At 42.6% G+C, this 19,551-nt stretch overlaps 1 protein-coding gene across 1 annotated transcript in view; it reads right to left on the reverse strand.

Annotated features, from left to right (window-relative positions):
* The window catches only part of LOC310800742 (trafficking protein particle complex subunit 11-like), a 72,204-nt gene extending 54,043 nt beyond the window's left edge, over positions 1–18,161 (reverse strand). Inside the window, exons 1-7 of the mRNA XM_083664677.1 lie at positions 17,817–18,161; positions 16,705–16,924; positions 13,119–13,288; positions 4,818–4,888; positions 3,401–3,515; positions 3,098–3,197; positions 153–226 (exon numbers count right to left, since the gene is read on the reverse strand). Coding sequence (XP_083520803.1) covers positions 153–226; positions 3,098–3,197; positions 3,401–3,515; positions 4,818–4,888; positions 13,119–13,288; positions 16,705–16,911 — 737 coding nt within the window. The 5' untranslated portion in view covers positions 16,912–16,924; positions 17,817–18,161. The remainder of the gene's footprint in view (positions 1–152; positions 227–3,097; positions 3,198–3,400; positions 3,516–4,817; positions 4,889–13,118; positions 13,289–16,704; positions 16,925–17,816) is intronic.
* Positions 18,162–19,551: the final 1,390 nt, after the last annotated feature.

Below are 19,551 nucleotides of genomic sequence, written 5' to 3' on the forward strand. Positions count from 1 at the left end.
AAAAAAAAAAGAAGAAGAAGAAGAAGAAGAAGAAGAAGAAGAAGAAGAAGAAGAAGAAGAAGAAGAAGAAGAAGAAGAAGAAGAAGAAGAAGAAGAAGAAGAAGGAGGAAGTGGCCTTCGTATCCATTGTGGGTGGATGGGTTGAGACTTACTTGAGAGCGTTCTGCGTGTCCTGCTTGAGTTCACTGAAGAAGGCGATTTTAAACTGGTGTCTGACAAACAGCAGCTACACACAGAGAGAACACAGCATCAGAACAAACATGGCAGGTACCTAGAAAACCAGTTATTATGTTCATGTGATTTAAGTTGTATGCCTCCACCAACAAGTCAAGTTGCAGTTTCCATCCATGTCTGACACATCAAATAATGTCATGAACACTTTGAAAGAATTGACTCAAAAGGTATTTATGACATGTTGTTGTTTTTGTGTGAAATGGAGATTCCTCTGAATAAATAAAGGTAAAAAAAAAAATCTGTTTGGCTCCACGGATCAGTCTGGCGTGGACCTCTACCCGCCCACAGCAATTTCCACAAATTAGAATGTAACTGGGCCCAGTACACGCGCAGCACGCGCTCTAACACTTGGTAGTGCAATCCTAAGGGAACAGTTTTTGTTAGCGGAGACAAATAACGGACAGAAATCACCTGTTGTTGCAAATTACTTGAAAGAATAGCTTTGTTTATGCTGTACAACTGTTGTATAAAAGCAATATCACATCGGAGGTTGTGATGTTATACTCTTAATACGGCTGTGATTATCTTCGGCAGTCAGCCTGCGGCCTCGTACACACTCCTTTAAAGGGATACACACACAAATGCTGCATCAGGTATCAATGTGTTAAACATAACCGGCCAATCAGGGCAAAATAGTAATGGCGTCTCCCGAAGCAATGAGCACTAACATTAACGTTAGTAGAGTAGACAGAAGCAATGAGCGCTAACATTAACGTTAGTAGAGTAGACAGAAGCAATGAGCGCTAACATTAACGTTAGTAGAGTAGACAGAAGCAATGAGCGCTAACATTAACGTTAGTAGAGTAGACAGAAGCAATGAGCGCTAACATTAACGTTAGTAGAGTAGACAGAAGCAATGAGCGCTAACATTAACGTTAGTAGAGTAGACAGAAGCAATGAGCGCTAACATTAACGTTAGTAGAGTACACACAGGCATAAGTGCCGTTATTGCAGCAATAGACTCAATAACAACAATTAAAGAAGAACAAGAGTATGCACCAGTGGAGTTTCTCATCTGACTGAATTTGGCGACACTGATTGGCTGAAGGAGTTGTTTGGCAAGGCAAGTAGTCCCACCCACTGAAATCTCTGTGGGTGGGTCCAGACTGATACGTAGAGTGAAAGATGTGAGGTCACGTCAAGCTAAGCTATGACTATATTATGACTATATATATGTATGATTCCAGTGAGAAACATGCTGTCTTCACTTAGAGACTCTTTTCTACAGAGGGGAACAGAGGACTGAGAGAGAGCTTCATCACATGGTGCAACGACCAATCACCTGAAGCTCAATATAAGCTAATCCAATGAGCTACCAGAGGAACGGGAGGGCACACCCCCTGTGCTGCTGGGGAAGTGAAGAGGGTGGACTCATACAAGTATCTTGAGGTCCAAATCAATATAATTAATGTGATTCTTAACTTAGGTCAACTTAAATGATTTTGCCGTCAAGTGTCAGCACTTAGACCGTTTTTTGTAGAACGACCCTAGATGGCTTTCTCAGCTACAGTGAGAAGCAAAACATTATGATGTCCCTCCCAGTGAATCTGACTTCTGAACTTTTACATATAAAAATGTCATCCCTTCATCATTTTATCCTATTAGACATGTGTGTGAAATGTGGTCATAATTAGGGTATGAATTCTTGAGTTATGAACAAAAACTGTATTTGTGAGGTCACAGAGACCTTTGACCACCAAAGTGTAATCAGTTCATCTTTGAGTCCAAGCAGACGTTTATGCCAGATGTCATGAAATACCCTCAAGGCGCTCCTGAGATATCGTGTTCAAATGGGACGGACTTGAGGTCACAGTGACCTTGAACTTTGACCACGAAAATCTAATGAGTTCATCCTTGAGTCCAAGTGGACATTAAGTGCCAAATTTGAAGAAATTCCTTAAAGGCGTTCCTGAGATATCGCATTAACGAGAATAGGACCTAGTGAAAATAATGCATCAAATGAAAGATACGTCTTTGTTGACAAATTTACATGTACAGGTTTGAAGGAGATATACAAGTGCAATTATGATCAAAGCAATCCTAAACATCTGTCTAATATATACTGTCTAATATATATTTGGCTTAAGCATAACACAGACACTGAAGTCTGTGTGTGTGTGTGTGTGTGATAGAGATGAAACGATATGAAAATTTCACATCATGATTATAGTGACCAAAATTATCAGAGTTATCAGTATTATCACGGTATTGTTAAAATCAGGGTTGTCAAAAATAATCGATAATAAGATGCATCACGATGCGGACGTGCACGATTCTGCATCGATTCCCAAATGTCAAAAATGTATTATTAAAAAAAAAATAATAATAATAATAATAATCGAATAAAATATAATGGAAGTACATGCATTTGTTTATTTTAATTATGGATCATAATACAATGCAATTCCAAATGCACTTTTAAAAGTAGCCACACAGTGAGAAAAAATAAATCATGTATTGGGGAAAAAAAGTGATGCCTCGATTGAAGATGCATCGAGACGCATCGATAATCGTTTTATAATCGAATCGTAGCCCTCTGAATCGTAATCGAATCGAATCGTGAGGCCAGTGAAGATTCACAGCCCTAGTTCAAATGTGCTGAAATTTTTCAAAAAGTACTAATACACTCACTGAAATCATTTCTCCAAGGCTGCGCGTCTGTGTCTGGGAGACGGTTGCCAACTTTGGTTGATGATGGACCGTATTTACCATGTTTTTCAAAGCGTACGGTTATCGTAAGGAATTTTATCACGGTTATCATTAAAACCGGTTATCGTTTCATCCCTTGTGTGTGTGTGTGTGTGTGTGTGTGTGTGTGTGTGTGTGTGTGTGTGTGTGTGTCTGTGTGTGTGTGTGTTCCTACCTGGTGTGTGGTCTTGTTGAGGAACTCTTTGTGTGACTTGACTCTGCGGATCTCAGTGTAGTAGTATGTCTGAGAGTGTTCATAGAAGGCGTTCTCCAACCTAGAACATCACCAGGCAGAGTCAACTTACATGAGCTGTGGCTCAACCTGCATTTGATTGTAAAGGTAGGGTGTAAAGCTGACGTCATCTTTACATGAATACAGTACCTACCTGATAATATAGCCCACCAGGTGGTCAGTGAGTGAATAGCTCCTACCTGATAATATAGCCCACCAGGTGGTCAGTGTGTGAATAGCTCCTACCTGATAATATAGCCCACCAGGTGGTCAGTGTGTGGCAGGACGAAGAGGCTCTTTCCAGACAGATCACAGGCATTACAGAGAGATGCTGCTCTCTCTGACGCCACCAAGTCCTCTCCTGCACACACAACAGGTTCATGATGATCAGGTTTAGGTAATAGGGACACAGACTAGTCGGCTCACTAGTCCACTATCAAAAGCACTAGTCGACACTGCGCATCATAGTTGACTGAGCAAAGTTGACATTTGTATTGGGTGAAAAAAGTATGATATTTCCTGTGACTGGTCGACTAGTAGTTGACTACTGTTAGTCGATGACTACTCAAATGCAGTAGTCGTGAATGCCCGACTTGGTAACAGGGCCCACAGTCATAAGTTGGGTTTCCATGCAAATTTGAATCGAATTTTCAGAAAGTCGGCAAAAGAAAATGCGGAATAATGCGCGTTTCCATCCGCTGCTATTAGACGAATTATAGAGCTGTCAATCACCTGGTGTTTGAGGCTGTCTGAGCTGCTGATCAGCTGCTAGACCCGATATACAGCTCTATTAAACACATCTGACGTTATTCATTTAAGGTTTATTGATGATCTACAAGTAGACAAAGGTACCATAAAACGCAATTTCTGGATTACCAGGTGCAATTCGGAAAGCATAACATTATAATCCACGGAGCAGCGATAGAAGGCTGAGTGAATGCAATTTAATTCAAGTCTAGAAGTGAGTCGCCTTAAAGTTAATATCCCAGTCTTCTTCTGTTTACCACGACGGGTATTGTTCTGCGTATTTACCATGATTTACCGTGTGTAGCCCTATTGTGTGGAGGCTACACAGCACGTCATATTTTGCAGTGATCAAGGCAAACTGCCTGGTTTTTCAATAGAGACAACAGAATATCGCTTCATCTGTTTCCACTGCACTTATCACATTTTCCTTTTATCGATACACCCGACTTTTCCGCCTCCTTCAAGCGTGAAAACTTTTTTGCGATATTTGGAGGTTTTTGCGAATTTGGCAGTGTTTTCCATTCAGTTTTTTTATGTGCAAATTGACATTTCGCATAAAAACAGGTGGATGGAAACCCGACTATGTATAATAGACACCTTTGCTCAGGTTGCACTATGGATGCCGCCATGTTGCTGCCTTTCTTCAAGAACTAGTGTTGGTAGTAAATGCCACAGTACAGTAATGCAGGGAAAAAGCAATGCCAGGACAGGATTTTTATTTGATTTATTTTGTATTTATTTATTTTGCTGCAGTAGCTACAGTGTCCCAAATTTAACCAGCTACTTTGATTGTTTTACCAGCTGACAAAGTTTTCAGATTCTTGTCAGAAGTCTGTACAAGCTAACTGTCCCCATGTAATGTGGACTAGTGGCCAGCGTTGACACGTCCCACACATGTGATTGATTGTGGCTTTACCTGGAGGCAGAGGGGTTTTCTTCTGGATTAACACCACAGCCACCTTGGTGTTCCGTCCCTGAAGACTGGTCCTAAGAACAGAGACACAATACAGATGTTACAATTCTAAAGATGCTTCCGGTGACCATAAGTGTACAGCAGCCATACAGCCGAAATAACAGACAAGCAACTCTGATTCAGTTGACTGCAAATGGGAATTTAAAGGGTGAGTAAGACGTTCTACTGAAAACAACTTAACAGAGTGGGCTAATAGCCAGTTTAGTTTACACTAAATAAAACCCTTATTACACCTAAAAATCGACTTAATTGCATGGAAAATGTGCAGTAAAACCATGGTAGCTTGTGGCAGTTGGTGCTTTAATTTGTCCTAGTTATTATATTGTCCTAGTTTGGGTGTTACCTGTGTAGACAGAACCCTGTTGGTGCTTTAGTTTGGCTGTTACCTGTGTAGACACAACCCTGTTGGTGCTTTAGTTTGGCTGTTACCTGTGTAGACAGAACCCTGTTGGTGCTTTAGTTTGGCTGTTACCTGTGTAGACACAACCCTGTTGGTGCTTTAGTTTGGCTGTTACCTGTGTAGACAGACGCCTGTTGGTGCTTTAGTTTGGCAGTTACCTGTGTAGACAGAACCCTGTTGGTGCTTTAGTTTGGCAGTTACCTGTGTAAACAGAACCCTGTTGGTGCTTTAGTTTGGCTGTTACCTGTGTAGACAGAACCCTGTTGGTGCTTTAGTTTGGCTGTTACCTGTGTAGACAGAACCCTGTTGGTGCTTTAGTTTGGCTGTTACCTGTGTAGACAGAACCCTGTTGGTGCTTTAGTTTGGCTGTTACCTGTGTAGACACAACCCTGTTGGTGCTTTAGTTTGGCTGTTACCTGTGTAGACAGAACCCTGTTGGTGCTTTAGTTTGGCTGTTACCTGTGTAGACAGAACCCTGTTGGTGCTTTAGTTTGGCTGTTACCTGTGTAGACAGATGCCTGTTGGTGCTTTAGTTTGGCTGTTACCTGTGTAGACAGAACCCTGTTGGTGCTTTAGTTTGGCTGTTACCTGTGTAGACAGATGCCTGTTGGTGCTTTAGTTTGGCTGTTACCTGTGTAGACAGATGCCTATTGGTGCTTTAGTTGGTGCTTTAGTTTAGCTGTTACCTGTGTAGACAGAACCCTGTTGGTGCTTTAGTTTGGCAGTTACCTGTGTAGACAGATGCCTGTTGGTGCTTTAGTTTGGCTGTTACCTGTGTAGACAGAACCCTGTTGGTGCTTTAGTTTGGCTGTTACCTGTGTAGACAGAACCCTGTTGGTGCTTTAGTTTGGCAGTTACCTGTGTAGACAGATGCCTGTTGGTGCTTTAGTTTGGCTGTTACCTGTGTAGACAGAACCCTGTTGGTGCTTTAGTTTGGCTGTTACCTGTGTAGACAGAACCCTGTTGGTGCTTTAGTTTGGCTGTTACCTGTGTAGACAGAACCCTGTTGGTGCTTTAGTTTGGCTGTTACCTGTGTAGACAGAACCCTGTTGGTGCTTTAGTTTGGCTGTTACCTGTGTAGACAGAACCCTGTTGGTGCTTTAGTTTGGCTGTTACCTGTGTAGACAGGTGCTTTAGTTTGGCTGTTACCTGTGTAGACAGAACCCTGTTGGTGCTTTAGTTTGGCAGTTACCTGTGTAGACAGAACCCTGTTGGTGCTTTAGTTTGGCTGTTACCTGTGTAGACAGAACCCTGTTGGTGCTTTAGTTTGGCTGTTACCTGTGTAGACAGAACCCTGTTGGTGCTTTAGTTTGGCTGTTACCTGTGTAGACAGAACCCTGTTGGTGCTTTAGTTTGGCTGTTACCTGTGTAGACAGAACCCTGGTGGTGCTTTAGTTTGGCTGTTACCTGTGTAGACAGAACCCTGTTGGTGCTTTAGTTTGGCTGTTACCTGTGTAGACAGAACCCTGTTGGTGCTTTAGTTTGGCAGTTACCTGTGTAGACAGATGCCTGTTGGTGCTTTAGTTTGGCTGTTACCTGTGTAGACAGAACCCTGTTGGTGCTTTAGTTTGGCTGTTACCTGTGTAGACAGAACCCTGTTGGTGCTTTAGTTTGGCAGTTACCTGTGTAGACAGATGCCTGTTGGTGCTTTAGTTTGGCTGTTACCTGTGTAGACAGAACCCTGTTGGTGCTTTAGTTTGGCTGTTACCTGTGTAGACAGAACCCTGTTGGTGCTTTAGTTTGGCTGTTACCTGTGTAGACAGAACCCTGTTGGTGCTTTAGTTTGGCTGTTACCTGTGTAGACAGAACCCTGTTGGTGCTTTAGTTTGGCTGTTACCTGTGTAGACAGAACCCTGTTGGTGCTTTAGTTTGGCTGTTACCTGTGTAGACAGGTGCTTTAGTTTGGCTGTTACCTGTGTAGACAGAACCCTGTTGGTGCTTTAGTTTGGCAGTTACCTGTGTAGACAGAACCCTGTTGGTGCTTTAGTTTGGCTGTTACCTGTGTAGACAGAACCCTGTTGGTGCTTTAGTTTGGCTGTTACCTGTGTAGACAGAACCCTGTTGGTGCTTTAGTTTGGCTGTTACCTGTGTAGACAGAACCCTGTTGGTGCTTTAGTTTGGCTGTTACCTGTGTAGACAGAACCCTGGTGGTGCTTTAGTTTGGCTGTTACCTGTGTAGACAGAACCCTGTTGGTGCTTTAGTTTGGCTGTTACCTGTGTAGACAGAACCCTGTTGGTGCTTTAGTTTGGCAGTTACCTGTGTAGACAGATGCCTGTTGGTGCTTTAGTTTGGCTGTTACCTGTGTAGACAGAACCCTGTTGGTGCTTTAGTTTGGCTGTTACCTGTGTAGACAGAACCCTGTTGGTGCTTTAGTTTGGCAGTTACCTGTGTAGACAGATGCCTGTTGGTGCTTTAGTTTGGCTGTTACCTGTGTAGACAGAACCCTGTTGGTGCTTTAGTTTGGCTGTTACCTGTGTAGACAGAACCCTGTTGGTGCTTTAGTTTGGCTGTTACCTGTGTAGACAGAACCCTGTTGGTGCTTTAGTTTGGCTGTTACCTGTGTAGACAGAACCCTGTTGGTGCTTTAGTTTGGCTGTTACCTGTGTAGACAGAACCCTGTTGGTGCTTTAGTTTGGCTGTTACCTGTGTAGACAGGTGCTTTAGTTTGGCTGTTACCTGTGTAGACAGAACCCTGTTGGTGCTTTAGTTTGGCAGTTACCTGTGTAGACAGAACCCTGTTGGTGCTTTAGTTTGGCTGTTACCTGTGTAGACAGAACCCTGTTGGTGCTTTAGTTTGGCTGTTACCTGTGTAGACAGAACCCTGTTGGTGCTTTAGTTTGGCTGTTACCTGTGTAGACAGAACCCTGTTGGTGCTTTAGTTTGGCTGTTACCTGTGTAGACAGAACCCTGGTGGTGCTTTAGTTTGGCTGTTACCTGTGTAGACAGAACCCTGTTGGTGCTTTAGTTTGGCTGTTACCTGTGTAGACAGAACCCTGTTGGTGCTTTAGTTTGGCTGTTACCTGTGTAGACAGAACCCTGTTGGTGCTTTAGTTTGGCTGTTACCTGTGTAGACAGAACCCTGTTGGTGCTTTAGTTTGGCTGTTACCTGTGTAGACAGAACCCTGGTGGTGCTATAGTTTGGCTGTTACCTGTGTAGACAGAACCCTGTTGGTGCTTTAGTTTGGCTGTTACCTGTGTAGACAGAACCCTGTTGGTGCTTTAGTTTGGCTGTTACCTGTGTAGACAGAACCCTGTTGGTGCTTTAGTTTGGCTGTTACCTGTGTAGACAGAACCCTGTTGGTGCTTTAGTTTGGCTGTTACCTGTGTAGACAGAACCCTGTTGGTGCTTTAGTTTGGCAGTTACCTGTACCTGCTGCACATGATCACAAATATCCAAAGTGATGTCATGTGTGCAGTGCACAAATGACATCACTGGTGCACAACTGAACTCAAATCAACTCAACTCTCAATAACTGTCAAACTAAATGAATGCCTCCAAAACTGTTGCTGTTCAACTGCTTGTTGAACAGCAAAACGTTTTGGCGACAGCATACTAAAATACCAGTTATGCAATGGTGGAAGGATTTTCTGGAAGACTGAACTTCATGGACTTTGTGCTGCAGAATGGTGGATCTATTAACAGAGAAACCCAAGGAACCCAGCCTGTTTCCAAGAAGTTATTCATAACAAGTTATTCAGCAGACCATCTCCCCTGCTCACTAACTTTGATGAACTTTCCCTCCAGCTTGCTCAGCTCATTCACTTGGCTGAATGTAGCCTTCACAGGGCTGAATGTAGCCTTCACAGGGCTGAATGTAGCCTTCACAGGGCTGCATGTACCCTTCACAGGGCTGAATGTAGCCTTCACAGGGCTGAATGTAGCCTTCACAGGGCTGAATGTAGCCTTCACAGGGCTGAATGTAGCCTTCACAGGGCTGAATGTAGCCTTCACAGGGCTGCATGTAGCCTTCACAGGGCTGAATGTAGCCTTCACAGGGCTGAATGTAGCCTTCACAGGGCTGAATGTAGCCTTCACAGGGCTGAATGTAGCCTTCACAGGGCTAGATGTAGCCTTCGCAGGGCTGCATGTAGCCTTCACTTGGCTGAATGTAGTCTTCACAGGGCTGAATGTAGCCTTCACAGGGCTGAATGTAGCCTTCACAGGGCTGAATGTAGCCTTCACAGGGCTGCATGTACCCTTCACAGGGCTGAATGTAGCCTTCACAGGGCTGAATGTAGCCTTCACAGGGCTGAATGTAGCCTTCACAGGGCTGAATGTAGCCTTCACAGGGCTGCATGTAGCCTTCACAGGGCTGAATGTAGCCTTCACAGGGCTGAATGTAGCCTTCACAGGGCTGAATGTAGCCTTCACAGGGCTGAATGTAGCCTTCACAGGGCTGAATGTAGCCTTCACAGGGCTGAATGTAGCCTTCACAGGGCTAGATGTAGCCTTCGCAGGGCTGAATGTAGCCTTCGCAGGGCTGCATGTAGCCTTCACAGGGCTGAATGTAGCCTTCACAGGGCTGAATGTAGCCTTCACAGGGCTGAATGTAGCCTTCACAGGGCTGCATGTAGCCTTCACAGGGCTGCATGTAGCCTTCACAGGGCTGAATGTAGCCTTCACAGGGCTGAATGTAGCCTTCACAGGGCTGCATGTAGCCTTCACAGGGCTGCATGTAGCCTTCACAGGGCTGAATGTAGCCTTCACAGGGCTGAATGTAGCCTTCACAGGGCTGAATGTAGCCTTCACAGGGCTGAATGTAGCCTTCACAGGGCTGAATGTAGCCTTCACAGGGCTGGACATGCTGCAGTATGCACACAGATCTTATTTCCCCATTTGGAGACTGTCGCTGCAGGCCGCGAGGTGTGACCGGTCTGATCTGTTAACAAGGGCGCAGAAATGAAACTGCGTGCACTGCCAGACGCTCCGTGTCACTTCAGCGTCCGGTGTGTTTGCACCATTATTAGACTGTTCAATAGGGGTGGGAATCGCTGAGTAGCTCACGATACGATATCGTCACGATACTTGGCCCTCGATAACGATATTATCACGATACAGCAATACTGCGATACTGCGATAATCGATATATTGGAAGACGATACATCACGATACCTGTGTAACTGAAGAGAAAAAAATACCCCTAAAAGGCAAGAAGCAGGTATTATGTATTTATTAGCAGAATTGACATGAACTCTCTCAGAGTTCACTCACTCATACCATTTTCGATACCACGGAGGAAAAGTTACACATTAAGTCTTTTTATTATTATTATTAAAACAAGAAAACCTATATAACCTACCTACCTATATAATTTCTAAAAGTAGATATTAATGATCAAACATTTCCATTCATGTAGCCTACAGTATTTATGTTTTTGTTTCAACTACAAACATAAATAAACGTCAACTTTTTTTGTCCCACCCCTACTGTTCAAGTGTCTTTATTAGAAGAATCAGAATCAGAATCAGCTTTAGTGGCCAAGTATGTGCACAACTGCACATACAAGGAAATTGGCTCCGGTCCGCTTAACTCTTATTATACCATGGTCTGAGTGAATACTCGATTCTGATTGGCTGCAAGGTGTCCATTAAAAAGTGATATTGTACAGTGATAATGGACACCTAGCTAAATGGTCTGTTCACCGTTCATATCAATGCGCCATAGTTTCATCAGTGTTATCAGGAGAGCAGTTTGAGCTCTATACCCCCGTTAAGGGTTAATATGACAATTTTGGATGTTGAGAAAAAAATTGACTCGGTCAAAGTAAGTATTTAAATCACCCCTGTGTGCTCAGTTTATCAAAAATAACTCTTATTTACAATTTTGATTTTCGTTTCGGAGATTTTTAACCTCGCGTCACCAGGCTCTTCTCGGCGAGAAAGAGAAGATTTCCCTCGTGCACGAGAGAGAGAGAGAGAGAGAGAGAGAGAGAGAGAGAGAGAGAGAGAGAGAGAGAGAGAGAGAGAGAGAGAGAGACAACTCTCTCTGCATTTCACCACATCAGCAGCACACGCAGGGCGCTGCTCTCTCACTCTCACTTCCTGAAAGTCTTCGCTCTTAAATGTTAATATACTTGGCCAATACGTATCTATCATACAAAATAAAGCAAGCTGCCAAACGGTAATGTCTTCATTTAATGTAGAACGCAAAACATCGTTAAACCTGCATTCCTGTAATAAAGTTAACGTTTGAGTCGGCTTTAAAACGGAGCGGGTGGTGGAGGTGGGAGGGACTATTTTATTTCGTGGAAGACTGATTTACAGTATGAATAACAGACATTTAGCCATTTAGATTGCTTTATTTATTACACATGGAAATATAAATGACTGGTCTTATTGTTTTGTTGGCAAGTGACCATGGTATAAGCGGGTTAATGCACTTCGAGGTGTCCATTATCACTTTTTAAGGGACTTCGCGGAGGCAACCGTCCTCGGCTTCGCCTCGGACGGTTCACGCCTCCACGTCGTCCCTTAAAAAGTGATAATGGACACCTCGTCGTACATTAACCCTTACATGTACTCACACACAAAAGAAAAATGTATGCTCAGTCTAAAACAAACAAGAATAACAAACAAAGGATAATTAAACATTTACATTAACTACTATATACAATTCAATAATAATAAGTGTATGAAAAAAGCATCTATTTTGAATATGTGTATATGAAAGTAATGTATCTACTGTATCTATGATGAATATGAATTCCTAGGGTGTGTATATATAGATATTAGAGGTGTCACGATACACTCAGTTCACGATACGATACAATATTTTAACAATATTTTTTTGCGATCGATTTGTAAGTTGAGGGGGCATCCTCCACGCTAATTTGAGTAATTTCACCATTTTCATCCTCCGTGTCTGTAACGTCCCTCGTCTGTTCAAACAAAGCAATGAAAAGGAGAGCGAGCATGCAATCAGATGCAGATCAGTGCCACCATGTTCAGCTTCTTTTTCTTGCGATATGAGATTTCATCTCAACGATACATATTGTCACGTTTTGATATCGCGATATATCATGGGACGATATATTGTGACATCCCTAATATACATATATATATATATATATATTATATGGATAAATAAGCTACGTATAAGTAAGCTACATGTATAAACAATCAGGTATCAGATATTGCACAGATATTAAAGTGCAACATGTTATTGTTGTTCATTTACCCCCAACATGGTCACTTACTCTAAGTTGTTGTGGATAAGAGCTTGGATGTAAAACAATCATTACAAACCATTTTCAAGATTTGATATGAAGAAAATCTGCTTTCTGAATTGAGGGACTTAAAGCAAGTAGAACATAGGCCTGACTCACTGATGGAGAGACACAGACAGACAGACAGACAGACAGACAGACAGACACACACAAGGGCTGTGAATCTTCACTGGCCTCACGATTCGATTACGATTCAGAGGGCTACGATTCGATTCGATAACGATTATCGATGCATCTCGATGCATCTTAAATCGATGCATCACTTTTTTTCCCGAATACATGATTTTTTTTCTCACTTTCTTTTTTCTCACTGTGTGGCTACTTTTAAAATAAAAGTGCATTTAGAATTGCATTGTATTATGATCCATAATTAAAATAAACAACTGCATGTACTTCCATTATATTTTATTTGATTATAAAAAATAAAATAAAAATAATAATAATAATAATAATCGATTTTTGACATTTGTGAATCGATGCAGAATCGTGCAGGTCCGCATCGCGATGCATCTTATAATCGATTATTTTTGACACCCCTAACACACACACACACACACACACACACACACGCACACACACACACACACACACACACACACAGAGACACACACTCCTACCTGACAATCTCCACTTTAGTGGCACACTCAGACTGTTTCTCCTTCCACGTTGGGTCGTCCCAGTCCAGCTCATAGAACAGAACCACCAGAGCCGGCACCAGGTTCAGGTGTTTGTTCATCCAGCCTGTCTTCAGGATGCCTTTAGGGATGTACCACTCATACGAGGTCCGCTGGAGAGGGAGAGACAAACGACAGTATAGAGACTCACACAAATGTCTACATTGTACAACATACAGCAGCACTGACGTGTGGTAAATGGTAAATGGCCTGCATTTATATAGCGCTTTTATCCAAAGCTCTTTACAGTCAGTAGGTACATTCACCCATTCACACACCGATGGCGGCAGGTTACCACGCAGGGTGCTGGCACACCAACGGGAGCAATTTGGGGTTCAGTGTCTTGCCCAAGGACACTTCGACATGCAGACTGGAGGAGGCGGGAAACGAACCACCGACCTCTTTTATCCAAAGCGATTAGTGGACGACCCGCTCTACCTCCTGAGCTACAGCCGCGCATTATGTGCTCAGTAGCTCAGTAGCCTACTGTGGCTATCGTTTCTTTTGATTGACTGATTATTACTATAAAGAGGACTTTCCTTGGTCTTCTTTCTGCAGCCAGCCAGCTGGGCAATGGTGAATGTGCGACACGCAGAAATGCTTCGCAGGTTCCAACACCAACCTCCTACTGCCCGATGAAGACCCGTGAGGGTCGAAACGTTGTATCTTTGTAATTAAAAACTCACCGTGGGAGCTTCAAAAACAGTGTCCGGATTATTTTTTCCTTTACCAACACGAACCTGTCATCAACCTAACTAATAAGCTGAATGGAAACTCCAAATTTCGAAAAGAAAAAATCAGCAAATACTGCAAAAAGGTTTTACGTCCCCTTGAGGCAGATTTGTTTGTCTGTTGATAGAGAGGTTATTCTAAAAACATGTTTTGTGAAATAATAATGATGCAGAGTTACCTCAACCCTGTGTTCTGCACAGCTGGCAGCTTGTACAGTCTGATTCTAATTTTGGGATTGTTGACTTTTCAAAGTTCAGTTAGAATTTGTGCAAAACCTGAATGGAAATCTAACTATGGTCTGCTAGTATTTTATTTTTTGCATGTGTGGCACCCTAGGAAGGTTGATTGTTTGACTGCAAAAAAAAGGGAGAAAACTGACTTTCAACAAACTCAATCCGCAATTATACAGTGATGGTCCTGGAGGCACATTTGTAGAGGAAGAACAGCTGATATGTTCACCAAATTGCATGTAATTTTAACTTATAGGAGGAGGTGTGATTATTTCTGGCCCCAATTATGAAATTGTTTCCTTCTGTTCATTCCCTCATCCACCAAACATTCAATACACAAAATATCTCATGCACACTCCATTGGTAATGGGAACTAGGAATTTCCCAGGTCAAAGACAGGAACGCCGCCCTGTGACGTCACCTGACCTCAGATTTCATCCCCCAAGATGGCAGCTCCGCACTTCAACAGTAGTGAAAGTTGTAGTAAATACTGTTTATTCAAATGAGATAATTCCTAGTTCCCAATAGGGATCGACCGATATCAGTTTTTCAGGGCCGATACGATATCGATTATCGGGTAATCAAAATGACCGATAGCCGATATTTGGAACCGATATACATTTGCAGTAAAAATAAAAATCTTGGTGTCAAAATTTTAAATAACACAACTCGTTGTGGAAATGCATTTTCCTCAGTTTATCCAACTGCAATATTAATTGAAAATATTCACATTAAAGTGTTGATCTGTGTGTGTGTGTGTGTGTGTGTGTGTGTGTGTGTGTGTGTCACAACCTATAACCTGTTCCTTCCCATTTCCATGTGTATGCTCACTCTAGTGGAGACTTGGGAACATCAACTGTGGAGACAAGGGTGTATTCACACCTCTAGGTCGTTTGGCTTTGGTTGGATTCAGGGGCTTAATTTATACAATTGTTGCATTTGTGCCTTGGTTCGTTTGTGTTCACACAGCCACAAATCAAACCGGTAAATACAGTAAGAAAGCAACACATCTGACTACAGTGTGTAGGCTCCAATAAAACAGGACAGGTTGCTGATATGGGATGGGATTCATGGCTTCTGTTCAGATATGAAAGACAACATGTTTCCAACCATATAAAGTTAGTCAGACTTTTCTAGTAGAACAATGTAGCCTACTATATCTTATACTGAAGTAGAACCATACTGTAACTGTAGTAGCCTAGGCTACATTACAGATTCATTTGAACAAAACATTAATTAGAGCAGCTTATGGAATTTATAAATGTCCTTTGTAGCAGTGTAGAGACTAAATATCTGCAAATGACATCTCAAAGACAGGATGCTGTTGAGAAATATTTGAGGCTGTCTTCAATTCTGCTAAAACAGCATTGCAGAGCTTTATGCTGTTGGTATCCTATTTTATGGTTAAGTAGCCTATATTTGCATGCCTACTCATGGCTGCAGACAGTAGTGTCACGAGCAGAGCCGTGATCCCAGTCTCATCTCTCTCTCTCACACAGCTGCAGATGGTTAAGTGACGTTAACGAGCAGGCCACTTTGTGCAAGCCATGTGCCGTGTGCTCTCTCGTCTCTCTCTCTCTCCCTCTCTTTATCTATCTCTACCTCTCTGCCTCGCGCAAATGCGGGACATCGTCTCAATTTGCGGGACGCGTGAAAAGTGTTGAAAATGCGGCGCAGTCCTGCACAAAGCGGGACAGATGGTCACTTATCACTGCAAGAAAGTGCATTCGGCGGATTTCAACTCACGCTTCTATCAAACCTACCATATCTCCACGCTTAATTTGCACTGCATGCCATGCAGCCAGGGAGCGCTTCATACGAATCATCTACTAATAAGAATGATAGATCAGACGATTGCGGTGTTTATGCAATGTCAGCCTAGATAACTATGATGTTTATTCACTTTATTGCAAGCTTGGCAGCCTGCTGCGGACTGCGGACTGTCAGTCAGTCCGCTGCGCTGCACAGACCCACACGGCACGCTGTTGAATGAAGGCACAAGGCAGCTCGGATTTCATCTGAGAAGCCCTCTGATAGGCTAATACTCACCAATCAGATAGCGCTGTGGGCAGGACATTTGCACAGCAGCAACACAGAGCAACAACACAGAGAAACACACAGGCTGGTTAGAGCTGCATTCTGAGCCAATAGCGCATTTTTTAATTAATTTATTATATCGGCAAACAGCCAATGAAAATGCCGATACAGATAATCGGCCAAATGCTGAATATCGGCCATAATAATCGGCCAAACCGATAATCGGTCGACCCCTAGTTCCCAATACAAATTGAATGTGCCATCAGACACTGCTTATTGAAATTTAGTCAAACTTGAGGAAATTATGCATCTCAGCATGCATTTTCCAAATTACTGACCAGAGAGACTGTGTCATTTGTGGAGGACATGTTTACAATACTGTTACCTTGTTAATTTTGACCTGTACTTCTAGTGCCCCGCTGTGGCCAATCAGTGTGATTTTGAAAATGTTAACATTTTCAAATGATAGCAATCAATTGGGAGAGGTTGATGTGAATTACTTCTTGAAGATCTCGCTGTCTATTGCTCACCTTGGTGCGACATTTGGGGTACTCGTGGTCTCCTGGGAGGACTTTGAAAGAGATGGGGACTCTGTCGGCCCGGCGGTTAGCGCAGAAGGCATCCCAGATGGCTCGGTGCACTGCGTTGTAGACCACATCCAGCCCGGTCAAAGCTACAAAGGCCATGGGCCGACAACATAACTCTGGAGGGAGTTCCCACTGGGAACCTGCCATCATGACTGTTCAACACCTAAAAGAAAAACATCAGCATTCTCATTCTAAGATCAGAAAACAGAACAGCTATAAGATCAGTAAAGGAAAACAATCTCAGAGGCTCTTACACCACTCATTACCAGAAATGTGTCATAGTCAATGTATGCCAGGAGTGGTCAACCGTAGCTCTCAAACACCAGCAAAACTGTATCTATAGCCCCTTTTGTGAACGTTTAGATACTCTTTTCAAACATGCTAAATTGAAGTTCAAATTTAAGTGGACAGCAATTTGCTAAATGAAAAAATACTATATTGAAATATGTTAAATATATTCAAAATCCTAAAAGAAAAACGAATATAGTTATAGAGACAAATTGTGGCATGTTTGTGTTTTCAATAAGGTTTCTTTAAAAAAAGAAAAGAAAAAAAAACATAATCTATACATTTCCTATGTCAACCCAAGTACGAAATACTGCGTCTACTGTAAGGCTACCTGTTGTTAGTGTTTTAGCTCAATGTGTTATGACTAGTGTTCTTGTTGGGAGAAAACTAGTGTTGGTTTGGGTAAAATGATATCGATTTTGAGACATGGACGCAGTGTTTTGGTGCATTTTGGAGGAGGCTAGAGTGACAGGCAGCCAGAAGCTAACCAACGTTAGTGGTGTAATGCTAATGTGACACAAACACTTGTCACATTCAAATGAAAGTCTACTGTATCTCATTATATGACAGTTTAGCTACTTGCTAACTTTAGGTTACGAAGACAAACATGACAACATAGCAAGCAGGAAGTAAGCTAGCCATTGCCATTTAACCTTATCCTGTCATGTCTACTTGATGTCCTTTTATCAACTGGTAATAAAGTTGCGTTTTGCGTGTCACATTATGAAGTAACTAGCTAGCTAATATATATTAAGAAAAAAACATACCGCGACTGCATCACATGAAGTGAAGGGTGTTAAGAGCGAGTAAGCTGCAGTCCACTAGCTAGCAGTCGGGTGGGTTAAGGAGAAGAGGCTAGCTAGGCTAGGCTAGCTGTCAGGTCTGTACAGCTGGAGCTCCAGGCCGAGACGAGTCGTTTTATCCCAACTCCGGATCTGGTCATCGCCCGAAAACCAATCTGCGGTGTGTCATCAGTCAGTGGATAGATTCCACAGAGACAGAAGTAAAGTAGCTATTCCAGCAGCTAACGTTAATTGGAGAAAAACACAAGCTAGCTAGCAGCCGGTTTGTTTGTATTTCCGGTCACCACCTTCTTCTTCTTCTTGTGGTTTTAATGGCGGTTGGCAAACAGCTTTCGGGTGCATTACCGCCACCCATTGACCTGGAGTGTGGACTAAAATCTATTCTCTTTGTCAATCAATTTTCTCAGATTGTATTAATTAATCTTGTTGATATTAAATACTCCAGAATGAGTAGTTTATCCAACGCTTATCCCCTGAAGGTTATCCTCCTCTTCTTCTTCCTCCTCTTCTTCCTCTTCTTCTTCTTCTTCTTCTTCTTCTTCTTCTTCTTCTTCTTCTTCTTCTTCTTCTTCTTCTTCTTCTTCTGTTGACTTTTATGGCAGTTGGCATCCAAGTGTTGCATTACCGCCTCCTACAGGATTCTGACATATTTGAGTGCAAACTATTTACAGTGATGTGCTCCCATTCCCGATACTGTGTCCATTGTGCTGCATTCACGTACTCCTCGGAAGCTCGCACTTACCAGTTGTGAATTCGTAGTTGCTACATGACACCATTCAAGTGCTCAAGTTGGTCAGAAAGAGCAACAAACATGGATGACAGGTGGCCAGAAGTAAGGTTGTTTTCTCGTGGCTGGTGTTTCCTTACCAAAAGCAAGTAGTGTGTCATTATGGTATAGCCTAGCTCCATAGGCCACAATTGGTATCTACTAAAATAAATGATAGCTATGAACAGAATAATGAAATATATAGGCCTAACTTTTTAGAGTCAATTGGTGACACGGACTCCATACTTTCCGCCATTGTTGTAGCCTACTCCCGAAACCTCACGTGAGGTTTCGAGGTGGTCCTCGTCTGTGAAGATGATCTTGCTGAACACACATTTCCACTCCCATAAGCTTGTGTTAACCACATAGGCCTACCTTATTTCATGCATTTTAATAGAAATCCCCATACTAAAATTACATTACATTACATTACGTCATTTGGCAGACGCTTTTATCCAAAGCGACTTACAATAACACATTTTTGTCAGCAATAGAGCAATCTACTATGGAGCACAGTCTGTGATAACTACAACTTCTGAAGGAACAGTGGTACAAGTTTAGGTTAGTGGTACAAGTTAAGGTTAGTTTTTTTTTTTTTTTTTTTTTTGGGTGAAAGAGAGAGAACGAAGTTAGATCAAGAAGGGCCCAGATGGAGCCTGAAAAGGTGCGTCTTTAGTCTTTTCCGAAAGATCGGCAGTGATTCAGCCGTCCTGACCGAAATCCTATCGAATTTTCCCCTTACGAACCAAGATGGTGGCGATTTGCTACGTCCGACTCATTCCTGCGGTACTCTATTGTCTGAGTCTGTGAGAATTCATGCCTCAGTGTTTTCTCAATCTCCTCTCCAGAAATGAGAAATGTCCACAATGTTCAGGAACCTTCTAGCACCATCTTTTTTTCAGTTTTTTTTCACGTTAGGAAGACAACAGATCT

This window comes from Poromitra crassiceps (assembly GCF_964638095.1).
Source record: "Poromitra crassiceps genome assembly, contig: HAP1_SCAFFOLD_58, whole genome shotgun sequence".
NCBI classification, from domain to species: domain Eukaryota; kingdom Metazoa; phylum Chordata; class Actinopteri; order Beryciformes; family Melamphaidae; genus Poromitra; species Poromitra crassiceps.